General features: G+C 36.0%; 1 protein-coding gene across 2 annotated transcripts; it reads left to right on the plus strand.

Moving 5' to 3' along the window:
* Positions 1-3245: 3245 nt before the first annotated feature.
* On the plus strand, positions 3246-20890 carry LOC148878614 (transducin family protein / WD-40 repeat family protein). 2 transcript variants are annotated; one of them, XM_088957409.1, is made up of 4 exons: positions 3246-4835; positions 10194-10295; positions 16818-17453; positions 20421-20890. In XM_088957409.1, exons 1-4 carry the CDS (start codon positions 4188-4190, stop codon positions 20589-20591), a joined length of 1557 nt encoding a protein of 518 aa, XP_088813535.1. In that variant the 5' UTR covers positions 3246-4187; the 3' UTR covers positions 20592-20890. The 2 variants fall into 2 exon arrangements, with proteins under 2 accessions (XP_088813535.1, XP_088813526.1); XM_088957400.1 differs by having other exon boundaries at positions 3248-4835; positions 10191-10295.
* The last annotated feature ends 3004 nt before the right edge of the window (positions 20891-23894 follow it).

The raw sequence follows: 23894 nt of genomic DNA on the forward strand, positions 1-23894 counted from the left end.
GTGATTTTTTCATTTGCATTTGAGGTTTGTGTTTGCGGTTGCTTTTGTAATAACAATTTCACTTGTGATAAGAATTTGTGATGATAATCTCATTCACAATGAGGATTTGCATTTGTAATCTCACTTGCGATGAGGATTTGTGATGGCCATAACATGACTTGCATCAAGAATTTGCGATGTGCATCTCACTTGCAATGAGCATTATTGATGGGCCATCTCACATAGTGGTAGCCCAACTAAAACCCTAAAAACACCATAAACGACATAATCAAAACCCTATCTCAACCACCATCACTCTACGAGAGTGTGCCACCACACAACCACAACTCACCACCATAACTTGAAATAGAAGGAAAGCCATAAATCTAGTATATGTTTGGCATCGATGCTGCATATACAACACCGTTTTCTTAGAAAATGGTCTTTTTTTTTGGTTTGGAAATGTTGCTGCCAGGTAAGACGTTTTCTGGAGCAACAACAACGTTTTATGTTTGATACCAATGCTCCAAGAAACATTTTCAGCAATGGTACCTATTATCCAGTGCCACATCATATCCCTATCGCTGCCACCTTATGTCCTTGTTGGTAGCAATAAGCTGTAGCTCCAGAAAACGCTAAATTCGGTGTTGCTTCAAGCCACGCCTTCTCGATTTCCAAGGCGTGGCTTGGAGCATTGTTTTTTATGGAAAAATGGTTCCAAACAAATAGGTATTTCCTGGATCACCGTTTTTTCCGATGTGGCGTTGATGTGTTGCCGTTTTCTGGAGCAACGACACCGATGCCAAATAGACTGCTAGAACACCAGATAGTTCATAAAGGAGGAACTACAAATGAGGAGACAAGAGAAAAGACCCCCTGACTGAGAAGAGAAAACACGTGTTGTTAGAACCCAATTTTTTCTTGGCACCTTCATCCTACCTCTTTATACCCTCTTTTGGGACCACATAGCTTGAAAAGCATGACCAAATTAAATTGAGGCTTATCAAAACCAAATATTCATTTTTTAGCATAATCTACACGTTAAGCATCTGATTAAACTACATTAATAAACCTAAAATTTGATTAATGAGAACATTGAAATCAAAATTTGACATTGCATAGGCTTTAGTACCCAATCAAACACAATCCTTAAACTTAGGAAACTATAACTTAATTATATGTTGAATTTTATGATCAAACTTCAAAGATTCACTACTCATCACACCAACTTTATTTCCAAAGGTTCCGATTTATGTAATGTTTGAACCTTGATTCAATAAGTCAAATCCAACACATTCATTGCCTCAAGAATGTTAAAATACAATCATTCAATCCATATATTTGATAAAATATCTATTTGTTATATTAGAGTCAAGACATTCAAAAAATAAATTTCACTAAATTTCATCCCAAGATTCCCCATTTAATCCACTATTAAACAAAGATTCTATTTCAACAAATTTCATTGATTAAATATGATTAGTTATAGATTTTCATCATTTAAACCTTATTTGACTAATCAGACCTCACCACCATGTTCAAAGACCTAAAAAACCCTAGTACATTAAATTTCACAACCTAATTCACTAATTTGATCGCTAAATTAGAAAGATTCTATTTTGATGCACTAGATTAAATCACCCTTTATTTGTCTCGACTTGAGACTTCAAGAGGGTGGGGATGATGTCAGCCCTATACTTGACATATTAAAACACCTAAATCAATTAGGATAAGCCAAACAAACTAAGAGAACCCAAAAAACCCAAGGTAATCCTTTTTAAATAAAGGAAATGACATAAGGACTATTATGGCCATTTAAAATTTATGTTTTTTGCCACTAAGAGTTCAAACTCAAGTAAGATAGGTTCAAAACTAATCCCATTGGGCCCAAGAAACCTTAGATAACTCATAAAAGTCTTGGGTTGAGTGATTAAATCCTCAGAGAGCCTCTAAAAAGCCTGTCAAGATCTTGAGTACTCTTGCAAGGATTTCTTAAAGCTGAAACCTTGTGATTGGACAAGTTTCAGACTTGGTTTCCCTTCCATTTTTCTACAAATATAGACTTAAACTGAACCCAAGGAAAGATGAGAGAATTGACAAACATCCCCAATCTCTGTAAAGTTCTCATTTGTGTTTTCTCACAAGAAACCTCCAAGCCTTAATGTTTACATTTCAAATCTCCCCCCAATGTGTGTAGCTCACCTACATTGACAGTTTCATATTCCCTTTTTGACTATAAGCATTCTCCAATCCTTTCAACTTGGTGTAGTTGTTGAGCTCTCATCTTGTTTTCTTTGCTCACTAAGCTCACAGTTTCTTGGGTTTTTTCTAAATATAAGTTCTTGTAAGTTTTAAAAGCTTGGAGAACTTGCATTTCTAGCTTCTTTTGGACTTGGATAAACAAGTAGAGAGGCGATGGGCCTAGGGAAGTCAGTATTTGATACCCGATAATATCTCCTCAAACAAGTTTAGAGGAAGTTGGAGCATTTTCCCACAATATTTTGGGGATTTTTAACAATCTTTCTTGTTGCTTTTCTTAGGAAAATTACGCATAAACATTTCTCATAGTGGGCTACTATAGTAGTTGGAGGGAGGGGTGCTTAACACATTCTTTCATTCCATTCCGGTCCAAAATTTCTAGGTTAATTGCTTTCCTTGTGGAGAGATTGAGTCACTATTTCAAACAAGGTTTTTAAAACCGAACTGAACAACAAATCATTTAGGGTCTGATTCCTAGGTTGAATGGTTCGACCGCTCAAACTGAATGAATGGCCTGTTATGACAAAAAAATTAAAAAATGGCCAAAAACCGCATGACGATTCAAATAGTTGGTTCGCCCGGATCAACGGTTTGTTAACCAAATCAACGGTTTTTGGCCAAAATGACAATTTTGGTGTAAAATGGAACCGATTAAGTGACCAATTCTTGATTTTTCTAGTCTAGCCGTCCGATCTAGTCTGATTTTGAAAGCCATGATTTCAAAAACAAAATCAATTTTCTATGGTTAAAACGAGAGTCCATTTTCTTTAAATTTGGGTGACAACTTCATCTCTTTTAATTGACCATAAACTTCAAAGAAATCAAACTGTGTCGAGAAGAGGCACATAAGGAGAAGATATAAGAAAGAGGGAAGAGAGGGAAAATGAAAAAAAAGGAGGGAAATAAAAAGACACATGTCGCAAATTTATATCAAGCATGGCAAACAACCAACATACCACATGTTCATCTCTCATCATATAATATTCTAACCAAATGTGTTTTTCCTTTCACAATATGACGGTACACTAACCTAAAGCTTTAAAGCTTTAAGTATATAGTTACAGATGATATGGAGCCCAAAGACTTTTAAGCCCCGAAGCAGAAAGTTTGAAATTAGGGTTTTGTACATTTGGGGTTCGGAAGAACGAATCCGAACGCAACCTTAATTATTATTATTGTTTTATTTTTCAAAAGAAGAAAAAATACAAAAAAAAAAGAAGGAAACGACTGCTTCTGGAATCGCACTGACCCTGGGTTTTCCATCTTAGGCTCTAGCTATACCTTCACAGCAGATACTAATATATTATCTCGATAGATTTCTATATATGGTTGATCTTTTTTTTTTTCTAAATCTATTTTGCTTCGAAAATTTTCTCATTTTTGATCATTCCCTTCATTCTGTAGTTTTCCTTGTATGATTGTATCTAATCTGTCTTATTTCTTCTCTCATGCAATCAATATTCCTTTCACATTTAAGTTTCTGGGAGCACTCTGCAACTTGTCTATTACATCTTATCCATTTATTTTGTAATTTTGCGTTTTCTTATTTTGGATTGCTGGGCTCTCGTCTCTTCCAAGGTCCCTGTTTGCTTCTTCTGAGTCCTGCTCAGCAGTCTCATCCTCTGAAAAGTTGGGTTTTTGGGCTTTGGGGTTTTTAGGCATCACCTTTCTGTCTTATGCGTTGCTCTAGTTTGCATCCATTGCTTTTGGGGTTTTGAATTTGTGAGCTCCTCCTCCACTTTTCATATCCGAATTTCGAAACACTTTACTGAATCTGGGTGTTTGACTTTTTGGATCTTCTTCTGTAACTCTGGTTCGTTGTTTTAATTTTGTTATTTATCAAGTGTAACAACCAATGGCCATTGTCAGTGGAAGGCATGGGAGATGCTGAGCCCAAGGAGGAAGAACGGTAACTCAGACGTTGTAAAACTCTCCACGATTCCGTGCCCATGGAGAAATCACCGGAGCTTCTCGGTCCAATGGGCCTAATAAAGAGACATGAATTTGTAAGAGTTATTGTTCAGTGTCTTTACTCCTTAGGCTACAAAAAGTCTGCTTCGCTTTTGGAATCAGAATCTGGTATTTCGTACAAATCTTCGGAATTCACGTTACTCGAGTCTCAAATCCTTAATGCTAATTGGGATGACTGTATCAATAGTATTTGTACAATTGAGAATTTGATTGCGGAAAGTCAAGCTTCGGCTTCGTTTCTCATCCTTCGGCAGTGTATTTTGGAGTCTTTGAGCCGAGGAGATGAATTTTCTGCATTGGCAGTTGTTCGGAAACACATTTCTAAAACAGGGATAGACGCAGAGAAAGTTAGAAAGCTTGTATCTAGTATCATTTCTCCAGAGGAGATAGGGTTGGGTAAGATAGATGAAAGTTTTATTAGGGATTTGCGACGGAGATTGTTGTTAGAGTTGGAAAATTTGCTTACTCCGCCAATTGCAGTGCCTGACAGAAGGTTGGAACATCTAATCGAGATGGCACTTATCACTCAGAGGGATTCTTGTATCTATCATAACTCATCTGATAGAATTTCATTATACGAGGACCATTGCTGCGGTCGTGATCAGATTCCTACTGAGACTGTTCAGGTAGTTTTGATTTTCTTGCAGTTGTTTTTTTCTGCACTTTGTTTGTGTATGTTACTGAAAATATATATCTTTTGAACTTGATCTCTCTCTCTCTCTCTCGTGTGTATGCATTTATGCTTGTATTTTATTTAGGCTCAGTTTGGAAGGAGTATAAATACAAATATGTAGGGTGCAAAACCTTGTATTTTGTATGTATTCGTACTGTACATATTTGTACTTGTACTCTTTCCAAATTGAACCTTATTTTCTTTTGTGTTTATTGAAGGTCATTAGAAATGTATACCTGTTGGAAATTGCTAGATATAAAGTTATAAACATTTCCTTTTTTTGAGAAAAGGATACTTTTATTAGAAGGGAATGATATACAAGATGTATATCCTTTCAGATGTATAAACATTTCCTTTCAGATCCACTAATGTTAAGCAGGAGCTTATGATGCAATACTTTCCTGTTATTTCATTTACATGCAAGAGTAACACTTGGAAATAACTTTGAGATTTGAGACTGAAGTATGCATATATATATATTTTTTATTTTATCGTAGCAATAAAAAATTTTCCTATTGTGTCATATGTGAATGTTATCTTCTCTGTATGTTATAGTTTGACTTTGGCTTTCTTAGATTGGCTACATCTAGGGTAGAAACTTTCCTCCTTGGTTAGAATTTCCTACTCACAGCTGCTTAAAATCAAAACTATATTTTCTTCCCTAAATTTGTTTTTAGGTTTTAAATACATATTTATTAGGTGTTTTAACAAAAAAGAGATAGTCTAGTACATTAAACAATTGACAGATTGACTTGACTAACTTCCATCCTTTTTTTTTGGGTAGAAACTTTCAACCTTAAGAAGTAAGAACAAACCATATCCATGATGAGGTTCCTTCTAAAAGATATCAATATTACTTTACCCACATGAAAATGAACTACCATTGTTAACACCTCTATGACAATTTCTTTGTCAAGACCTCAATATCCATCAAATTATTGGTAAATTTCTAATTACATGTTAAGGAATAGCCTAAATTATTCACAGATGGAAAAACCAATCATACCTTCAAAACAAAAGGCTATCATAAAACATCTATCTTCCAATCCTTAGCTTAAAAGCCTGAAAAAAAAAGAGAAACAAGAGGAATAAAAGGTCCATAAGTTTGGAGATTAATCACTACTGACTGGTTGGCAAACGTCGGCTGATTCATGAAACTATCCAGAACAATAAATTGTGGATAGTGGAGGAATGGGATAGTATAGTAGGCATCTTTTTGAGAAGGTATTAAGATATGGTTTGAATGCAACACTTTCATTTCTTACCTTTTAAAAGTTAACACTTCTTTTAAAACTGCACTGGTGAACATGAGGTCATTGTTGGCTTACTAAATCTGGTACCCAGCAACTCTCTCAACTGCCTCCTTAACGCTTTTAGTTCTGGTGGTGCCATCATGTAAAGCATCACTGCCAATGGCTTACCCCCTTGCTCCATGATTCTTCTGGGTGGAAGCCTCTCTGGCAGTTCCATTAGCACTATATCTTTGAGCTCTCCAAGGACTTCTGCTATTTCATCAATATCTCCTTGCTTGACCTATTTTCTTCAATATCTCCTTGCTTAAACTTCATCATCATTAGAGTTTGTCAAAAGTTTTAAGTGCTGGCCGCCAACCTGACATGACCCCCCTTTATTTGGGTTTGGGATTGGCAGTTGTCCAGTGTAAGACAAGCTTACACTGGTGGCATTGGCTTAATTGCTTAAACTTCCTGCTTAATAATGTCATCTACTTTTCTATCAAAGTGTTGAGATTCAGCGGTTTCTTATGTTTTTCTTGTTTATAATCATTAGTTAGTGTTATTGGGCTCAAGGCCCATTAGTTTATGCTGTCTTTTTGGGACTGTTTTTTATGTTATTAGCAATAGCCGCCCTATTAAGGGCATATTAGTCTTTGTAGCCAACCTTGTTTTTATGAGTATATAAGATAATGAGTGGGGTGACCAGATCATTGTTGGCTTCACACCCCATCTCTTCTTCTCTTCTCACTAAGAACTCTCTTTCTTTCTTCTTTTTCACTGTTATGAAATCAGATTATTGTTTTTTCTTTTTCTACTCAAAGAAGAGAGAGTTCTATGTCTATGGCACTTTGTTGAGAAGTAAATAAAGATGTTAGAAGAATATTTTTAGAATTATCTTTAGGATGATATTAGTTAGTAGATATTAGAAACTGTGAAACCAGTTTGCTCCTTCTAGACATTATTTGATATTAGTCTATAAAATATGAATTATATAATTTTATATAATATAATTATATTTGACCTACCTTATGGTCGTTTACAAATTTTCTTTTTATCTCTAAATCTCCATATGTACTAGTATGTCTATATCAAGGTTCAAAGTGTCGACCCGTATCGGCCCGTATCGGCCGATACGTATCGTTCCGACGTTCCGGGACCCCCCGATACGCCCCTATAGTGGGTGTATCGGGGGTCTGACCGGTTCAGGGAGTGGAGGAGCCCTAAACCGGCCCCCCTGAACTGGTTTCAGAAAAAAATAAAAAAGTAAAAAAAATAGTATTGGTTCGGCATATCGGGCGTATCGATATTTTGAACCTTGGTCTATATTACATATGTTGTATCTTCTAGTTTTTTTGGTACAATATCTTCTAGAATTTTTTGCCCTAATAATTGTGCTCTATAATGTGATTTTATTAACACAATGTGGCTGTGTTCTACCAATCTGATACCATGGGTAGTTGTGCTGGATGTGTGGTGCCTGTCAAATGTTTTCCTGTTGCTAATAAAGGTAATTTTCATTAATAAAAAAGAGATTGCATATAGCAGGTGACCAGAAAGCACCATTTGAAAGAAAACTGAAAACAACATCTTGCAACAAGACAGCCCAACAACAATGGAACATAAAAACCAACTATACATTACCAATTTATATATTAATGACAATATCCAAAATAGGTTTGTTAATGAACATTATTTATATATGCTGAATAAAATAACAAAGGCATTTCATTGACATGATTTAGTTGGAAACTGCAAGCATGAAAACTTTGGGCATAGGCTTGTTGCCTATTCATGGATCTTACCCATGGTTTAAAATGTCCCTAATTTCCCTAATACATCCATGGAATATTTCCATTTCCATGGGTAGCGACACAAAATTTTACCGGAATTGACATTTCCCCAATGAACACTACCAACACTATGTGGAGTACAACAAATAGTTTCCACAACATATTTCCATTTCCACTTCCATGGGTAGCGACATGAAACTTTACTGGAATCAACATATTTCCCAGTGAATACTACCAATACTATGTGGAGTCCAAGAGATAGTATTATAACTTAAGTTGGTACAATATTGTAAATATGTTAAATAACAATTTTATTGTCCGCCTAACTTACATGATTACCACTTTGAGCTAGTTCAATATTCATTTCAAATATGAAGTTAAATATTAGTTTTTTGTTTGTGTAATAGATTATTTGGTTGATCTATTACAATCATTTACATTTTCTGAGTTAAAATTTTGCTTCAACTCATTTTATCATGAAGCTCTGAATCTTAAAGTTTACAGGGCAACTTCAGAGCGTATTCTTTTGTCTATAACCTTAGTTTCTTAGCTTTGTTTATTGCTTTGCAACAAGATAATAATTTAAAAATGTGTTCCTATGCTTCTTTTATCATTTCATAAAATATCTTTCTATATGTTGCATATTTTAAAATGTTTCCACCATGTCTATAATTTTTACAATATTTCCATACGATATTTCCGACATGTTTCTTATATTTGGATGACCGATATTTCCACCGACATCGACGTTTTAAACCTTGATCTTACCCTGTAGCCATCCATATTTTGAATAGAAGGTGATAGCTCTGATCAGGAATTGTAGAAGTTAATGTATCAATTAAGGGGAACAGCGAAGGCTATTGGCTGTAAAAATGCTGTGATATCTTTAGACTCTTGTTTGTAGGAGGATGACATTTTTAGGCTCCTTTTTTTTTAATAGGACCTAGAGAAATATTGGAAGTGATAGAATATGGATTCAATAATAACTCCTATCCTTGTTTGGGTTAAGGTGGAACCCCCTCCAAATGTACAAAGCTTGTTTGGCCCTACCTTTGTTAGTTGGCATAAGAAGAGGGGAAGACTTTTATGGATTTATGAGGGCAGTTTGTTGGACAATATGGGAAACCAGAGAACATTTGCAGAAAAAGAAGTAGAGAGGCACTAATTGAAGCCATCGTCATTAGAGTGGTCCACTGGTGAAAACCTTAAAATTATATGAAGATGTTTCTGCTGTTGATTTTAGGGTTTAATCAATACAAACATTGCTAAATGCTGTATTTAACCCCCAAAGACTTCAACACCTGAACCAATAAGTAAGGAAGAACTTAAAATTTTGTCTAATCAACACATTTCTTCTTCCTAAAATGCCTTTCTTATTTTATTCAGCATATATAAAATAAGGTGCCCCCTATATCACATAGGAATGCAAGATGTTTCCTCAAGGCAATTCATTCCTCAATTGCATTACATCAAATAACTAATGTGATGCAACACATCTTGCATTGCTAATTCTATGAGCTGTGCTTGTACCAAGCCCCTTGAGGCAAGCCAAAAGAAGTCCATGTTAGGATTTTAAATTCTTAATCCTTACACAAAATAAACGATTTTATAATTTTAATTGCCTTTTAAGAAGATATTTTATTAGGATGAATGAATTGCCTCGAGGGGCTAGGGGTCCGGTTTCCCTGGTCCAACTGCTATGTTCTAAAAAGAACAAAAAGCGCAAAATAAGTGCATGCCTGGGCTGAAGCGTACGGCGCACTAGGCACACGCCTTTTGAAAGTGCCGTGCTTAGGGCCTAGGCGTGCCTTTTAAATCACTGGCTCTCACATTGGTTCTTGGACCATTTGTCATGTCCTTAATCAGGTCCACGTTCCTATTGGCATTCCTTGAAGCTTTTCTACCTATTGTCACAATAAAAAGATAGTTTCCATGGTTGATCTTCTTAACATAAAACCAAATTGGTTTTTCTAATATAATACTTGCTTCATGTTGTAATTTTTACTTGATCACTCTCTCCCATAGTTTCTGTTATTAATAAAATACTAATAACACTTTGGATGTTGAGGATGTAGAAGTGTTAAACAAACCCCAAGGATCTTAAATTGTATACACTTAAGTTGTGCTGTTTAAATCATGAAATTAAAATATAAAATTTTATAGTGGTTAGCGATTGCAGTCTGAATTTTATCATTTCCATTGAGCTAGTCACATTTTCCATTTATTTTCCTATCTTATGATTGGAAATATAAGTGGAATTTATTTTGATATTTCTCACTGTAGCAGATCTTAAATCACCATGAGAATGAGGTTTGGTTTGTACAATTTTCAAATAACGGGGAATACTTAGCATCATCTTCGAGTGACTGCACAGCCATAATATGGAAGGTATGACATAAACCTGGTATCTTAGAGTAGTACTTATGGAATGCTTACATTCTTCTCAGCTTGTCTATATGTTTGTGTGGCAGGTAAATAGGTTGGTAGTTTTAGCATAGATCTACTATATCATCAATCACAGCCTTTACTAATTAGCAAACTGTCATCTTCAAACTAGCATTGTCTCCTTGCTTTCCTTTCTTAAAACATAAGACTGTTTGACTTGATAGAAGACCTTTCCCTCAATCAAATGCACCTAAAAGTAAGTAGTGATATATAAGAGAAGACACACCGAAAAAATAGTTCAACAACTATAGATTTTTTGTCTAATATATGTGAAATCCCCACCCACTCTGTAGAGAGAATTTTTTTTGGTCAAGTCTTAAGCTGTTTCCACCCCCATTTTATGCCACTATGATCCATAAAGATCATAGGCTGAGAATAAATATATAATGCATATGATGCCAATGTTGGTCAAAGGAGAAGTATTTTGAGTAAGAAGGAAGGAGAAAGAATAGAACAATTGAAGGTGTTTGAGAAAAGGGCGGTAGATTGTTTTTTGTCCAGCCCAGAATGATATGATATGTATATTAGAATTTAAAGGAGGAAGAAATTACATAAAAGTCCCTTACTAGGTGGGCTGAGAAAATAAAAGAGATACAAAGATACAAGGCCAAGGCCCACTACAAAAGTAAGACAAGCTTTTCGGCCCACTAATACATTATGTCTCACAACACTCCCTCTCAATGCTCAACTTGCCTAATAATTCATGAATGTCTTTGACAGCCCTTTATTAAAGACATCGGCTAGCTGTTTTCCAAAGGGCAAGTAAGGTATGCAAAGATCTCCAGAAATAAACCTTTCTGGAACAAAAAGTATATGCTTAGGGTTTTATAAATTTCTAGGTGATAAAAATTTTTAAATATAAACCACGAATCCTAGGTGATGAAATTTTTACATAGAAACCATGAATTCTAGGGTAATTCCTTAAGTTCCATAGAAACCAGAAACCATCCTTCATTGATAATTATTTACAAATTTCATAAAAAAGCATATGCTTCATATTAAAATCTAGAAAATCAACATATTTATGGGAAGAAAAAGAGGAAAAGAAAACCCGGAAAATATAGGGGTTGAGCCCCTATCTTTGTCTAGGAAAAGGAAAAAGAGTGGTGGAAGGACGATTATGATGATGATAAAAATAAAGAATGTGTTAATTGGACAGAATTTTAAGTTTTTTCCTTGCTTATTGGTTTAGGTTTATAAGTCTAGGGTTCAAGACAACATACACCAACATGCGTGTTGATTGAACCCTGGCAAATGAGAATATAATAAAAAGAAACTAGTATATAAAACCCACATAATGAATATTTTAGTTTAATAACATCTATTTAATTATTATAATATTAAAAACAAAGAAAATAAGAGTGTTTCATAGTGGCATGTACAAAATATGTAGCAATTAAGCGAGGTGACCATCCACAGGAACCTTGTTGCCCTGGTTCACCATTTCTATATCGATGCACACTTTTCCATGTAGAGGTGGAGAAATTTCAGAGATATTTTGCTAGTTTTGCTAAGATATTTTGGAAATTAAAAAAATTAGGAAATATTTCTAGAAACATGGAATTAGTTAATAAACCTTCAAGGAATTATTAGGATAAATTTAGTTGCACGTTAAGGCTCAAAATAACCATGACAAGAAACTGTTTAAATCAAATAGGAGACAATTGAGATGCTTTAATAGGTATCTTTCTTTGTCTCACTTTTAGTCTCTTAGCTATCTTCTCTTTATTAAATATGTCAATTACTTGCCATTCTGACTTTTATCTGTTACTATATGTTTTGATTAGTTTGAGAATATTCTTTTGTAGTTATATGCATTTTACTTTTTCTTTTCAATTTTAGTGACTTAGTAAGTTAATAATATCAAACTAGTAAGTCAATTATCCAATCGCCAACTTTTTTTTTTGATCAATTATCCAATCACCAACTCCCCATGGTTCTTTTATGAAAATATTTTTAAAAAATTATAATGATTTTAGCGGAGTATCAAAAAGTTTTTAATAACATTCTAAAACTTTAAACCTTAAATATAAAGATTATCAATGAAATCTGGAATATCACCAATTTATTTTAAAAAATTATAATGATTTTAATGAAGTATCAAAATGTTCTTTAATAATATTCTCTGATTTTAAACCTTAAATATAAAATCTATCAACAAAATCTGAAATATCACCAATATCGCTGATATATCGGCAAAATATTGGAGATATTTGGAAAAAAGATTCCTGGAAAATTTCATATCACCAACTACTAAAATTGGGATATTTTGCCTATATCGTTGATATTGCCTTGACAGCTATGATAAATGTTGGCCATAGAGATTTCCATCATTGAATTCCTTGCTCTCTCTACCACCATTGGAATGGGAACTATTTTCTTTTTTGAAAAAGGTAATATATTGTATTAAGATGGAACAAAATAATCCAAGATATACAACTGGTCTAGAACTCCTGTACAAAGAGAATCTATACTAGAGAAAACCCAACAGGCCCAATTACAATAAACCTAACCAGCAAGACATTTACATGATTTTGACCAAAAGAAAATCCCTATTAAAAAAGAACTTGTACGTTTGAATTTGAACAGAGTGATTTGCAAACCATGAAAACAACATGCCTGAACTTTTTTGAAAACCTCCTCTCTTGAATTATGTCTCCCTTTGAAAATTCTGTTATTTCTTTCTCACCAAACTGCCCAAAAAACTGCTGCTGGTGTGATGTTCCAAGCTACTCTGCCAGCCTTAACTGCTTTAGCCATCAAGCATTCATGAGACTTTTTACATCAGCTTGAAAGCACAATTTACCCCACAAATTTCCAACATTTTTCCCCAATCCAGTAGACAAACTCACAATGAGTCAGTAGATGACTTGTGGTTTCCACACTTTTATTGCACAAAACACACCTCTCATCCAGCACCTGTATACCTCTTCTAACCAAGTTTTCTGTTCTAAGGATTTTATCCAGGACTGCAAACCAGACAAAGAAAGCCAATTTAGATGGTACATTCCTGATCCAGATCATATTACTTGGGAAATTAGAGTCTTCCTCCCTTGTCAGATTGTTGTAAAAAGATTTAACTGAAAAATCACCTGAATTCTCAAAGATCCACTTCCTTATGTCTTCCTGTGCTCCATGAATCCTAACATTGTACGGTGTCTGTAACAGACTAATTAAAGAATTCACCTCCCAGTCATTCAGGTTCCTTTGGAATTGGGGATTCCATACACAACCCTCATTCTTCCTATCCAAATATGCCAAAGCAGACAAAGAATTCAGGTTCCTCTGGGAACTATTTCTATTTTTCCAGATATGACAAAGCATGAAAGGGCACTTTGTCCAAGAGATCTTCACCACTTTGTTTAATACCCTCCTTACAAAGCAGATTCCACCTATCAACCATTGACCCATTTCTATCCACCGGGCTAGGGATAGTTTGGTCTACCATCATCGGAATCTGTTTTATATAAGCACAATCTCTAAAAATGTTACTTTTGTCCTCGGCCCATAGAAGGCACATTTGCCATCAATTTTAACTCCTCTATTAATCAACATTTTTTGGAAGGAATTTTCCTATCAGAAGAAAAGAAAACATAAATAATTTGATTTTTGCGGCTATCAGCCATGCTATTTACACTTCTAAGAACCCATTGGAATGAATCTTTAGCCAAAAATCTGACCCCTTGGCAAGTATCTATAGTATTTCTGTAGATGTCCATGTTTTTGATGAGTATCTTAGATGCCCATGTTCCTTGAGTATTGTTCCTTAACCATCCCACAGCTACCTTGGAGTCCCCTTCCACCATTGTATTTCTGTAGCTAGGTTTTCTGCCTTGCCTTGGTCCATGTAATATTACCATCAATTTTGCCTTGTTCGAATCTCCATAACCAATAGACCCTGAGTAAGGATCCATTACAGTCTCATCTGAGTGTCTAAAAACACTTCCAATGCCTGACTTCCCTGGGTTCCCTGGGCTGCAGCTGTCAAAATTCATTTTAATAAATGGTACTGCAGGTGGCTTCAAAGATGATACGACCCTTGATCTAGCTGCAGATCGGTTAGCAATGATTTGCCAATTCCTAGCAATATCATCATAGGATACATGATTAGAAATAAATAAAGTTTTTGCCAAATGTGCCACCCTAGCCAAGATTGTTTCCAAAACTGCTTCCATGGTTAAGCTTTAATCATGAAAGATTCTCTTGTTCCTTTCTTCCCATACTGTAGAGAGGTTTTCTCTTCAGATAATGTGTCTGTGTGTGTGTTTTGGTAAATAACAAAGAATAATATGCTGTTGTTAAGAGTAGATTCACTTGAAAATTTAGAGAATATGGGCTAGAGATTGGAATCCCCAATTTCAATTCAGTGGAGATTTGACTTCCACATCATTCAATAGTAGTGGATCTCTCTATTACTTGAAAATTTCTCTGTTTTTTTTGCCTTTTATTTTATTTTATTTATAATAGATAGTACTGAAATTGAGGAATTTTGAGTGTATTGAACATCTAACTTGATCCCACAGTTAGGTGCTCTTCTTATTCACTAGGAATCCATTGTTTTAGTGGTGGGGGTTTAAACTCTCTGGATACGTGTGAACATGTGAATACCCTAGTCCTCCCTGGTACACTGGCTCTGTACGGAGGGAGTATACAACACAACCTTTTGGCAGGCTTTATTCCTTTGTCCATAAAGTCCATAAAACAACAAAAAGAGCAATCCTCCAAATGACCTTTCCTTCCTTGATTAGACCACTAAGGTTCCAGCTCTTTACAAAATATTTTACCAGCTCCAGGTTGCAGCTGACCTTCCCAAAAACATCTCCCACCCTCTGTCAAAGGGTATCAACAATTTTACATTTTTTACATTTGATTGGTGCCATCCCTTTGTCTGAGTGGTTAACAGTGCAAGATGTTTATTTGATATCCTTAATGAAAGTTACTGTTTCCAATAAAAAAAAAAGAAGGGGACGTAATTAGATTTTAAGTGCAGAACTTGGGTCAAATGAAGGCTGTGGAGACTTGGCTTTGTTGATTGAACAAAAATGTTTTCAGCAATACAAAACAGAAAAAAATCAGGAAAAATAAGCAAGGAATAGTCTTCCCCCACCCCAAATCTCTTATATAATTGCTGGAAATATGTAAAAATTACAAAAGTGCCCCAAATAAGATGACAGTAGAAAGACCTATAAAAACCTAAAATAGGGAGGGCCATGGCTCAATAACAATAATCCCCATAAACTATATAAAAGAAAAACAGCATTTAATTGCCATATAAGAAAGAAAAAAATTGAAAAGTATGAAATAGAATAATGATCGTAAGCCCTAGTCTTCCATTTTAAGAATTCTACTTCCTCTTCAGTGGTAGTGCTCTTTTTAAGATTGGTTTCACTGGTGGTACCCTTTGATCTTGACAGCTGGGGTGATCTGTGCTCTGGCATGGCAGACAATGTTTGACTGATGTGGCAGTATCTTGTTCTCTGTGCTCAGACTTTGTACTGTCTACATTATGATAATGCACAAAACAAGAGTGGGAAGTTGGACACTGATAATGATAAAGATTGTTCTAAGGGACAGTGATAATGTTAAACAGGACGGGACAGTAAAGACTGATGTGGCAGTATCTTGTTCTCTGTGCTCAGGCTTCGTACTGTCTACATTATTATAATGCACAAAACAAGAGTGGGAAGTTGGACAGTGATAATGTTAAAGATTGTTTTAAGGGACAGTAAAGATTGTTGCAAGGGAGAAAATGTCTAGAAACTGCTGGTTTTATTTTTATTTGTTTATTTATTTTTTGAGAAAGGATAACTTTTATTGCAAAAGGAAACAGGAAGGATGTACATGAGATATGCCTATATGGTAAAGAGGAACGGGGGACAGAAGAAGGGAAATAAGATTGCAGATTCCTTTTGATTTAGTTTTTAAAAGTTGCATAAAAAGCAAATAGGCAAGTTTTAGCAGATATTTTGAGAGGTCTGGACTTGCTCTCAAGTGGCTCCACAGCTTAGTGAGGTCGAAAAACAAAAGAAATTGGGGTGTTCAACCAAAGTGACAACATCTACATAGGCAGGTAACACAAATTTTCCTCGTAAAGCAAATAGTGCCATCTGTTACTAGGATATTTGTTTTGGAACCTCATATAAATACTTTTAACTTATAATTAGTTAAAACAGTATGGAAAAACCATAGCTTCTGAAGAAAAGATTACCAGTATGATCTTGACTGCCTTGCAAGTTAGGGCTTTGGGTGTGTGCTTGCACATGCATGCATATATAAAACTCTTCTTCTTATCATCCAATGGTATATTGGATTCTGACCAATATTTGGGAAATGGAGTTTACCTCTTTACTTTATGATAAAACTTCTGAAGGCATGCCTTTATTTCTCTCAGTTGCTAAACAAGGGATTGGAGTGGTTTTAAGGCCTTTAGTTTCAGATTCCAGTTTTGGGACTTTTTTTTTTCAGGTATCAGAAGAAGGTTTTGTGTCATTGAAACACAGACTGTGCAACCACCAAAATCCTGTTTCTTTTGTGGCATGGAGCCCTGATGATACAATGCTACTGACATGTGGAAACCACGAAGTCCTCAAACTATGGGATGTGGAGACAGGAAACTGCAAGCACACATTTGGCGAGCGGACCCCTGTTGTCACCTCGTGTGCTTGGTTTCCTGATTCAAAGAGGCTGGTCTCTGGTAGCTCTGACCCAAAAAATTGTATCTACACATGGGACCTCAATGGCAATGAGCTGGAGGCATGGAAAGGGGGGAGATTGCCTAAGGTCTCAGACCTTGCTGTGACACCTGATGGGGATCATCTGATCAGTGTCTTTCATGAGAAAGAGATTCGCATATACAATTTCAGGACAAAAACAGAGCAGATTATCTCAGAGGAGAATGCTATCACATCGCTTTCTGTTTCTAGAGATGGCCGATTTCTGATAGTCAATCTCAATAGCCAAGAGATCCATTTGTGGGGTGTTGCCGAGAAATGGGACAAACCATTGAAGTATGTGGGCCACAGACAAGGGAAGTATGTGATCCGTTCTTGCTTTGGTGGTTTGAATTGCATGTTCATAGCCAGTGGTAGTGAAGATTCACAGGTATGCTCTTCTTTAGAAAGATCTTTGTTCATTTAGTTCTTTTTTTCTCTCCCTTTGTTTCTTGATAATAGAATAATACAATTTTTGCCCTGGCTATGAACATGCCAGCAGAAGTAATACAATTGAGGAAAAAAAGAGATTGTAGCGGACTTGTATGCATCTTGATAATAGAATAATACAATTTAGCTACTTGAAGTAATACAATTGAGGAAAAAAAGAGATTGTGGGTTTTACATGCTTGAAGATGCTTTATATGTTTACTTTTATTTTCAAATTTTCATTTGAATACTCTTTACATGTTATGTTTATGTATTTTAATTTTAGGTAATAGGATTTTAAAACATTTATTTTAAAATTTAAGTTTATATTTTTTATTTTTTGCATTTTTAAATTTTTTTTGGCATTTTCTGAAATTTCTGACATTTTGTTTTTGATTTTTTAGCTTTCTTTTTTGTAGTTTTGCACCTTGCTTCAAAAAGGCACGTGCCTTCCCTTGCGCCTCAGGCACAAATTGGCCCTTGTGCTTTTTTTGCGCCTTGCGCTTTTAAAACACTAGGTGGTCTACATTATCGTCATCTAAGCCTGATCTCAACTATATGGTGTTGGCTACATGAATCCTGTTTCACCATTTCGTTCTGTTCAATAGACAATAGCACATCCATCGTTAAATTATGAGCATTTAAATCATTTCTTAGTACAACACATGTCCTTGTTGGTTTGCCCTTAGCTGTTCTAGCCCCTTGAACTTGTAACAGATCAATTCTTGTTATGGGTGCTGATGTGCTGTAGATGGTCTTCTATGCACTTTCATTTCTTGCTGGAATGTCTACCATGACAAAATTAATAACTATGAGAATCTTGAGGAGAAAACCCTACTTATATATATCTCCTCATGTTTGCCTCTTTTGTAAGGAAAATCATGAAAATACATTCCATCTACTGATCTCCTGCCATTTTCCTTCAATACATTTCATCTACAAGCCTTCTTCTTTTTTCTTTCTTTCTAGAAGAAGAGGCAAAATTATGTGGAGGTGCACAAGTGTAGCCATTCTTTGGTGTATTTGAGAAGAAAGAGAATAATTTTCAAAGATAAAAGTAAAAACAGGGATGCAATATTAGAAAAAAAATATTAAAAAACATAGTGGTGAGGTTATTTCATATTCACCAATTTACTATGAAAAGCCTATTTAGGAATTGAATGATAGTGGCTTCCTCCTGTGCACCCACCCAATGTGAACAGAATCAAGATGAACTTTAATAGATGCAGCTCAGGGAGCTCAAGAGTATGGGCTTTCAGGAATTGGGATGAACACAGTCAAGCAATTCAATCAGGGAGTATAGGGGAAGGTGATTCTATTAGGGAAGAGTTCGGGCGGCGCTGCATTGCCTAAGGCTGGCCAAGGGTAATTTGCATAGATAAGGAACAGATACATGATAAGGGAAATCACAAAACTGTTATTGGGAATAGGAGCACAAGGAAGGTGGATTCCAGAGTCAGCTAACCACTTAGCTGATGGATTGGAAAAATTGGGGCATAGAAATCGAATGTATTAGGGCATCATACCAATGAAGTGCATAATGGACGGGGGTTATCCAATGCTAACTACCTAAAGGGGTGCAAGTAGGGGTGTAATTGAGCCAAGTTGAGTCAAGTTTTGGGTTGCTCGAGCTCGAGCTTGACTCAGAAACTTAGAGCTCGAGCTTGACTCAGAAACTTAGAGCTTGAAACTTGACTAGAGCTCGATTGAGTTTTCAGTTTCATACTCGAACTCGACTCGAGTTGATATTGGCGAGCTGCTTGAACTCAACTTGGCTCGAGACAATTATAAATAAATTGCTATTAAAAATTATGGATAAAATAATATTTAAAATATTATAAATACAAAACATATTAGAAAACTTGAATATATATTAAAAATTATAAATAAATCAATATTATGAAATATTATAAATAAAAATATATTATGTAACTTGATTATAAATTTATTTATTTACACTATAAAAATTAATATTTATTTATATTATAAATAAAAATATATTAAAAGATAATATTTTATTAGAAGCTCGATTAGGCTTGCAAGCTAGTTGAGCCGTGTATTAGGAAACTCGAACTTGGCTCGACTAATTACTTGAATTGAGTCAAGCTTGACTCGACTTGGTAATCTTCAAGCCGAGTTTGAGTATTTAGCAAGCCAAGCTCGAGTACTTGTGAGTTGGCTCAGCTCACTTACGCTCCTAGGTGCAAGGCGCTTAATCATAGTATCTAAAATCTCATATGTTTTACAAAGCAATAAACTGTTTTTTACTGTTACTGATAAAAAGGAAAAGCATCTAGGTTCACTTTGAGGGGGAATGTTGAAAATGTTATTTATGTTATTGTCTCTAGGCTATTTATGTACTTTAGTTATTAATTATTGTGTAAACAATGTGATAGGGCCTATTGCCCTGTTCTTTTTGTTTCCAAATCATTCTTCTGTTTCTAGCCTCGTATTTTTCTCTTTACTATTTTTCTTTTTCATCTCTGATATCACAACTTTAAAATGCTTTTTGATACAAGAATATGTCATGATTTTTAATATTAGAAATAATTATGACCAAGGGCACAACCTCATGCATCTGAGCACATCTTTGACACCACACAGCACACATTTGAAAACATCATGCATTTGATCTATCCTCACAACTCATTTTAATATATGCCTATTTGGGTTGATGGAATTCTGCTTGTTAGTTCAGTGATAATTTTTGTCATTCATGCATAACTACATGCATAATTTTTATCATTCATGCATAACTATTTGCATATGGCCCAAAGACATGAAGGTATGCACAATACACATTCTTCTAAGTGGAGTGAAAAAAATACACATTCTTCTATGCATGTAGATATGCATGCTCTGTGTGCATATGCATGGAATGCATGTACAAGTTGTATTGGCACTTAGGTCAATGGTCTTCTGTCTCAAGGTTTACATCTGGAACCGAAAGAGCTGCAACCCCATTGAGGTTTTGCCAGGCCATAGAATGACTGTAAATTGTGTAAGCTGGAACCCGAGAAGACCCCAAATGTTAGCTTCAGCAAGTGATGATCAAACAATCAGGATATGGGGGCCAAGCAGAAGTAAAAAGAAAGTCTGAGAAGTTTTCGTCCATGTGGTAACATATTTTGTAAGCTATGTAGATGCTGTAACGGAATTTTAAGTCGTTTTTTCGTCAGCCTTTTCCCCACCAGGGATTATTTTTTCATGTTCATGTAAATCTGAGGTTTTCTTCCTTCTACCTAGAAAAATTGCTAGACCATCTCATTGTAAATGCCTTCCCCATTAGTCGAGTAACCCATTTCTAATCAATTTTCAATGTGCTTGGATTCGAGAAGTTGTTTCAATATTGTACTTTCAGAGTTGTTTTCCTTATTATGCAATCATATTTACTTACAATTGGGACTGAGTTTTATTTTTTCTAAATTTCGACGGTCATTATGTCAAAGTTGTGAACTTATGATGCATATCGTCAACTAAATGGTGTTTGGATTTTTTTAAGTGTTTTCTCAAAGGAGAGATGAAAAGTTTTATTCACGCACTTAGCAGTGAATCCAGATCTCAGACCCACAAGAACTCTTCCCAAGTCTACCCACAAAACACTATCTCCATGCATTTGAACATCTTCCCGTGCATAATAACATTTAAGAGAATGAGATGTTTCCCATGTGTGGCTGTGACGTTATGTGGGTAGGAAATTTGGACTCCATTGCAATCCAGATCTCCTACTCACATGAATCCTACCCACTGTACACATCTCCCCATGAATGATAATATGAGATTTTTTCGATGTGCGGCAGTAGTGATGTGTGATGTGTGGGTAGCTGTGTGCAGGGTTCTTGTGGATAAGAGATCCGAACACAAAGCAATGTCCTGGTCGTTGAAAATTGTCTGGGTTGCTAAAATGAGAATGATTTTCATTGGTTCGCCCATGAATGGTAGGTTGAATGGTTTTTGAAAAACCCCGAAAACTGGAATTTTTAAACCAGATAGTTGGCTAGTTCCCAAGTCTAACTGTCCAACCATCCAGCTTGGTCTGAGTCTAGCAGCACTGCTTCAAAGCAAATAGCCCAAACCTAACCCATCCTGAGTAACCTGATTTTCATAATTGGATTACTCGGGTTGAGTTGGGTTCATCAAGTTAGCCGAATAAATGCATGACAAAAGCCCCCTTTTTTTGGTTAAATGATTTTTGAATTGGTCACTAGTCTGGTTCCTCGGTCAAACGGTCTGACTGTTTGAACTAAACGGATGGTCCATTTTGATAAAAAAAATTTTAAAAATAAAATCAGTCAAACCATTGAACAGTTTGACCGCCCAAATCAGTGATTTTTGAGGAAATAACGGTTTTGAGATAAAATGGAACCGGTCAACTGACCAGTTCTCAAATTTTCCGGTCCGACTGTCTGGTCCGGTCCGGTTTTGAAAACCATGCTTATAACATGTTTGTCTATAAATACACATGTGGGATGTTTTTTCTTCTTACGTAATACACCTAGGGAATTAAGGTGTGGGGACAGAGCAGGGTGCACGTGAGGCCCACCTAACATATCACGGAGAGCCTGTGGTTCTGTGGCTTTGATCCACCGCTTTCTATTTTTGGAGGGATGCTTTACAGATAGTTAATTCCTTTACATCTGGTTCGGATCCACTTTGGAAAGCCTTCACTGTGCTCTCAGATTGTAAGGCGCTTATAGGGTCTTTTTCCTTTATCTCTTTCTCTCGCGTCTCTCATCACTGTAATGGAGCTGCCCACGGGCTTGCCCGGTTAGAGGTGTACAAAAAGCTCTAAAGCTTCTAGTACCAGTACCAAGGTTCAAGGCATGAAGATGAATATGTATCAGCTGAAATGGCTGGGCTGATACATATTAATGCTTGCTTTATTAAATTGCACCTCTATTAATTCTTGCTTTCCTTTAGCTCATGGGAATCAAACCTAGGTGGTCTATATGTATGATAAGGAATCCTATTACTAAACCACTTTACAATTATGCGGCTGTGCCTATAAAAAACCACGATACAACTGTGTTAAATGTTAGACAGTTTTGTATGCCCTTAGCTTCAATCCGATTTGATGTACTTTTGACATTTAGTGTAAATAAATAAAGTGCATGTTTGATTTATGTTGTTTGGTATAATTCTGTGTAAGACCCTGAAACTAGACACTTATTGAGGCTCGTGTTAGTTTTAAATGTTCACAGCCATTGGATAAGTCTGGGGAGATTTATCCTGCCAAGGCTGATACTAGTGTGCCACCAAGTGTTGGGATTGTCTGTCTCGGCCACCAAGGTAAGACCCAAGGCACATGTAGTATGAGATTACTCGAATCCTTGAACCGGACCAGATTTTCAGTATTGCTCTGTACCTTGGAGACAGATGGGCAAATCTGGAAAGTTAAACCTGACCCCTAGACTTGATTATGACACTTCACTAGGTGTCGGATCGGGCTGTCTTTGATATGCCAATCAGTGAGTTCCTTAGCGGGGATCAAAACCTGGGTATGTTGGGACAATCTGAGAATTCATCTGAGTGGGTGATCATAGTGACAGGATCAGCCTCTTTGTCGGACAAAGGAAATGATCGGGAATGCACTCTCTCTGATGGAAACCAAACTACCGGCAATTAATTTCAATTGTTAGAATTTTGTTTTACAAAACTAATATATATATATATATATATTTATACGGTTTCAAAATGTTTGCAAATGGTTTTAATTCCCGGGATCCATGTGAGTAGAGAGTGCGGCACTGTTCCTTGCAGCCGAGGGAGAGGTCCTCTATTGTCGGGTAGTGCTTGATCATTAAGGGCTAAGAGGTTAAGTGTAAGACCATTTAGGATAGTATTTGATGGGCTAATCTTGCACCTGCCCACGGTCCCTGGGTTTTTATAAGATGGCTTGGCCCAGGGCCCACTTAATGTAAGTGTTGGGTCCATAGGGTCCATTTGATGGGCTCAGAGGTTTACTGAGCTTTTCAGTGAATTCGGCTGGGCCTTGTAATAAAGGTTGGGCCGAACCCATGTGGCTGGTGTGTAGATCAATGCTTGGGTCCCATGCCATACAAAGAAACCCAACTGGGCAGTATATTGGAAACTAATTAAGCACTAAACACTTAATGGGCCAAAAGCCCATTTCGAGCTGGGCTGATATGGTCACCCATTTATGGGGCGAATCTGGGATTAAAGTTAGCAAAAAGGATTGGGCCTTTAACCTTATCCACTATGGGAGACCAAATTCAAATTAGATTTGAATATGGTAACCTCCTGATAAGATCAAGAGTAAATTAACCTAATCCGCAGATAGGATTAAGATCATCCCCTATCCAAATACTGATTTGGATTGGGATAACTCCTAATTAGTAGGTTTCTTAATTAAGAAGAAAGGAGGAGAAACTCTAAGAGAAAA

The sequence above is a fragment of the Nelumbo lutea genome, chromosome 1 (assembly GCF_056320005.1).
Source record: "Nelumbo lutea isolate HS-2025 chromosome 1, American lotus-T2T, whole genome shotgun sequence".
NCBI classification, from domain to species: domain Eukaryota; kingdom Viridiplantae; phylum Streptophyta; class Magnoliopsida; order Proteales; family Nelumbonaceae; genus Nelumbo; species Nelumbo lutea.